General features: G+C 37.8%; 1 protein-coding gene across 1 annotated transcript; it reads left to right on the top strand.

Annotated features, from left to right (window-relative positions):
- The first annotated feature begins 2,363 nt into the window (after positions 1–2,363).
- On the top strand, positions 2,364–4,420 carry LOC116335290 (cornifelin homolog B-like). Its single transcript, XM_031758946.2, has 4 exons — positions 2,364–2,463; positions 2,798–2,908; positions 3,418–3,563; positions 4,146–4,420. The coding sequence occupies exons 2-4, from the start codon at positions 2,800–2,802 to the stop codon at positions 4,239–4,241; spliced, it is 351 nt and encodes a 116-aa protein (XP_031614806.1). The 5' UTR covers positions 2,364–2,463; positions 2,798–2,799; the 3' UTR covers positions 4,242–4,420.
- The last annotated feature ends 648 nt before the right edge of the window (positions 4,421–5,068 follow it).

Genomic DNA, 5,068 nt, shown 5'->3' with positions numbered 1-5,068 from the left:
CTTGAATAAAAATAGATTTTCTGTTTATTAGTATATATCTATTGTTCCAAATTGGGCTATTATGTGGAGTGAAATTATGTTTAAATAACATTTTCCAATAAAGAAGGACCTGTTTATGGAATTCAGAGAGTTTAATAGGTAGCTTAGTAATTTCAAAGTCACACTTTAGGAGAAAATCGATACCCCCCAATGTGTTAAAGACCTTACTTGGTATAAAAAACCAAATGGAGTGTGGATTATTTAGGAAGGATTTTAACCATTTAAGTTTCAAAACACCATTCATTATATCAAAGTCAATTGCGTTTCCACCACCTTCAATGTATGGTTTAACCAAATCATCTTTAGATATATAATGGCACTTATTCCTCCAAATAAAATTAAAATTCAAGCTATTAATTGTTTTAATAACTTTATTTGATATTGATAAAGAGTAAGCTGGATATATAAATCTAGATAAACTATCCATTTTGGTTAATAATATTCTTCCAAAAATTGTGATGTCTCTTTGTAACCACTTATTTAAGATTGTCTTACATTTGTCAACATTATCTGAAATATTTACTTTTTCTAAGACTTTGTGATCTTTTGCGCCACGTTATTGTTTACATGAGATGAATTGCAGAATGGCAGATAGAGACAAAATACTGTTACTGTTAATCTGACTATCTTCAGGTTTTACACGCTTACATACACACGCAGTTACTGTCCCTCCATTTAGAAAGGCAGAGGCGTCATGCTGTCATGTTTTTTTACGTGTAGTTGTTTTTTTTCCTGTGTAATAATATTCAACATTGCTATCAATACATTTTTCAAAAAATGTCTGTCTGTGCAAAATGGGTTTAAAAACATAAACAACTGTGGGATACTGTTTGTCCGCATTTGGACAGGGGGAACAAATTGTGGCAGGATCAGCCTGATATTATTTGTATCCCACTGTAACTTTACTGCATAAAGAGCTAACATGTCCAAAATGTCAGGAGTAGTTAGTTATCACAAGAAGTGTTTGTGAACTAAAAATCAAGAATGTGGGATCCTGTTTGTCCGTGATTTGGAGAGGCCAGCGCTGCTCCCGACGCAGGGAAACTAATTTTGCAGGGGAGACCTACCTTGGCACTTGTGCAGGTGAAGCCAAAGGGAAGACATGCTTCACCATATTTTCTAGTCTTTGGCTTGGAAGGAAGTTGGTCTGGAAACATATTTGGCGATGCTTCATCTCTTGCTTTGCATTTGTGTGGGAGCCCCGTCAAAAACCTGTCCATTATGCTAGCAGTGTCCAAGCTTTCTTTCTTTTTTTTTTTTGAGGTTCCCACACTTTGGGAACCTCTGGGTTAAGCATTGTTTCCATTTCACAGCACTGAAGCAGACACCCAGTGAACTCTTGACCCTTCATCATAGCAGTTACTGGAAAGTCTTTACAGTAACTGGTGTGGAATTTCCATCAGGCTCCGCCCTCTGCAGTTCACAAGCAACCGAAAAACATCTGGCAATCCACCACTCGCTACAATACTTGCCTTACTTGTGCTTTATTAACATAATGATAAAATAATATCAGTAGATGGGAATACAAACTTTAAAAAAAAAAATCTAATTATACTCAGCTTGAAGCTGAAGAAAAGAAGGAAACTAAAAGGTATCTCTATTTACTGTTGTCCACATTGTAGACGGTGACTTTTCCTCTAAACAGGAGAATGTGACAGTCAGTCAGATGAGCAGTCCTTACCTTTAAATCTACCCTCTCTTCTTCCTCTCTCCGTTTGTTGAGCTGATAGAAACACTGCATTAAAAATGACCTGACACTTAAAAAACGTTACTCCCTTTATGCTCGCTCTTCTTCAGTAGCGCAAGCTAGATGCTGAAGTACCACAGCTTACAGACACCTGCAGTCGTTCAGGTGTTGTGCAAAAACAAACAACAACAAAAAAACCAGTCCCACTTTTAACCCCTGACTTTGGCACAGTCATCTCTTGTTATGCAACATCCTCTGGTGATTTATAAACAGCCTGTCATATGTTTCTGTTTAGGCTCAAATTAGTTTCATGTTTGGAGCCTCACAGCGACAGAACTGCGTTAAAGCAAATGTAACAAGCCTTTTTACAAAAAGTAAGGAGTACAAAGTACAGATATTTGTAGTAAAAAGTAATCACTAAAAAACCCTACTCAAGTACAGTACAGATACCTGAAGTACAGTAATGAAGTATTTGTACTTAGTTACTTCCCACCTCTTGTGTTAAATGTGTTTGGACTGACAGCAGAAGTACTGATAGATTCATAGAATAAGTCTGGACTTTCCATCAGGCAGTTCACGAGCAACCGAAAAACATCTGCCAGTCCAATACAAATTAGAAGTGTGTGTGCGTACTCTCGCCCCTCCCCTTCCTGTTATTGGTCTGTGCTTAAATGCTGATGTTTCCTAACTTTTTCTCTTATTTTGAAACCTCAGAGAACCAGAGAAGACAAAAGAAGGTAAGAAAAATATTTTACACTGATGAACAGCTTAAGAGAATCAGAAATCTTTGTAAAATCATGAATGCAATACATGGTAACATTTTTCTGAGGAAGTCAGAGACAATAAATCTGTGCATAAAAACGGTGTCAACTCTTTTGTCTGGGCCGTACATAAATCATTTGTACAGCTGGCCCAAGATATTTGTTGTGGTTTAGATGAACCAGGAAACATCCTGTTATACTTATAACATGTATCAAAACCAGTCTTTTACCTTTTTCATATTCTAGCATTGAATTTCTCTATTCACAAGATGACCACTACAGCGTTTCAATCTGTGTCTGTTTCCTTCAGGCATGGCCGTCCGCCAGCAGCCCACCCAAGTGGTGACAGTCATCAGGACCATTGAAAACTCTGGCCAATGGAGCACCGACCTCTGTGATTGCTTCTCTGATATGGAGACCTGTAAGTAAACCCAGGAAACCCTACAAACAGCAGTGAGCGATCTCCTCAGACTTTGCAGTAAGGTAGCCGAGTGTTTGAAGTCAGTAAAAAATCAAGAATAAATGATTATCTGAGACTACATGATAGCAATGATTATTTAGTAGCATTATGGAGTTTTTCATTATTTTACATTTTTCACCAGAAAACCGACTTTTCATAATCGGAGTGGAAATGTCGCAAATGTTCAACTTAAACTTCATGACTCCTTTTATAATAACATAAAAAATCCGACTTAGAGTGTCCCAAATTTTTTTACTATCAATAAATAATAATGATAATAATAACAATAAAATAGAAGCCCAGTCTCTCTGTGGTTGGATTCAGGGAAAGTTGAAATAGCAAAAATTCAAAGTTTTTTTTGCTCCCCTGGAACATCCAGGTTGGTTGGTTTGTTGTAGTTAAAAAAAAAATTAGTAAATATTTATTAGTAGTAAATATTTATTTATATATGTATATATTTCTCCTCAAAGGTTGCTGTGGTTTTTACTGTTTCCCCTGCCTGCAGTGTGATGCAGCCATTAAACATGGATGGTGCTTCGCACTGCCACTCCTGGACGTTTGTGGTGTGGTGTCCTGCTTACTCCGTCAGTCCATCAGAGAGCGCCACAACATCGAAGTAAGACTGTTACAAGATACTGTTACAAACTACATTTAAAAGATAAATGTGGTCATTAGAGGAAGTGCAGTTTTATAACTTCTGCACTGGCTTCATTTTAAAGCCCTGGAGGTTTCTGCTTGTAAAATGAACTAACATAAAATCTAAATGTAAATTTTATGAGATTCATATAAAATGCACATAAATTGTGCTTTGTGCAGACCCTTCTCACTCACCCTCACCTCTCATGGTCAAACTGGCATAAAGTAACCATACCATGCAGTGCCATTATAAAATTGACCTGGATAAAACTTGTGGTATTTTGCAAACCGTGGAGTTTATGAGGGAGTAGCTTGACTTGAGAAAGAGGAAGTGTAAAGTTCTTCAAATCTGAACTCTCTTGCCCTCATCATGGGAAAAAAAGCTGCGGCTGCTTGTTTTGACAAACTCTCAGATATTTGTTTACCCAGCTCTACACAGGGACACAGCTGCCGGATGAGGGGATGACAACACCCCACTAAACTTTTATGGCTGAGGGGGTAACAACAGTAACTCCTGCTGCTTCATCCTCTGTCTATCTGCTTCTTCTTCTCCGTCATGCAGGGCTCGTTCACTGATGACTGCTGTAAAGTGTGCTTTTGTTACCCATGTGTTTGGTGCCAGATGCATCGTGAGCTGAAGATCAGGGAATACCGTTAGCCCGCCACCTCGACTGTGATCAGCACGCAAGTCGTCTGTGGATACGATGCAAACATTTTGGCTGTGTGATGACAGGCTATGTCACTGCTGAAGCAAAATGCTTTAAATGTGTTGTCATATAATGTGTTGAATGCCTATGTGACTTTTTCAGGCCAATAAAATCCTTTAATTTTATACAACATCATGTGTGAGATTAATTGTCCTCTTCTGCAGAGCTGAGTTTAACCAGTGTTCAGATAAAGAGTTGTCATATTCAGTAATTGTTAACTTTGATAGGATAGTGAGAAGAATGTTGTAAGGTCACACTGTCCACTCATATAACTTTTCACAGTATTATAATATTTGCAAATGAAATAATTGTCTATGATGGTGGAACCTGGCAGGGTGATCCTTAACAACAAGGAAACAGACCACAGACACATAGACGTTTGAATGTCAGTAAGTGCATCTCTCACCAACATGAACAATGATCATAATGTTCATAATGTTACAACCCAAAAATGATGTAAATTCTGTTTCACTTTTACAGTTTGGGTGACATGACAAAGACTGAGAGAGGAGGACATTAACATTAACACATCAACATGTGTTTCTTGTCCAGGTGTGTGTAGTGGCAGAAGGATTTTAATGCCTACACTGAATAATGCTTCTTTAATTGCTTGATAGTTTAGTGGATTGTAACAAGCTCAGCTACACTCCTCAACTCTGTGTGGTGCTGTAAATAATGGATGAAGGTTTGTTTGTCTTTTAGTGTCTATTAATGTCTGGATAAGAACAGATTATGTACAGAACAGCACATTACTGTAGCAGGGAAGCTCCAGAGCTAC

The sequence above is a fragment of the Oreochromis aureus genome, linkage group 3 (assembly GCF_013358895.1).
Source record: "Oreochromis aureus strain Israel breed Guangdong linkage group 3, ZZ_aureus, whole genome shotgun sequence".
In the NCBI taxonomy this organism is placed as follows: Eukaryota; Metazoa; Chordata; class Actinopteri; order Cichliformes; family Cichlidae; genus Oreochromis; species Oreochromis aureus.
This window is presented reverse-complemented; position numbering and strand designations above follow the sequence as displayed.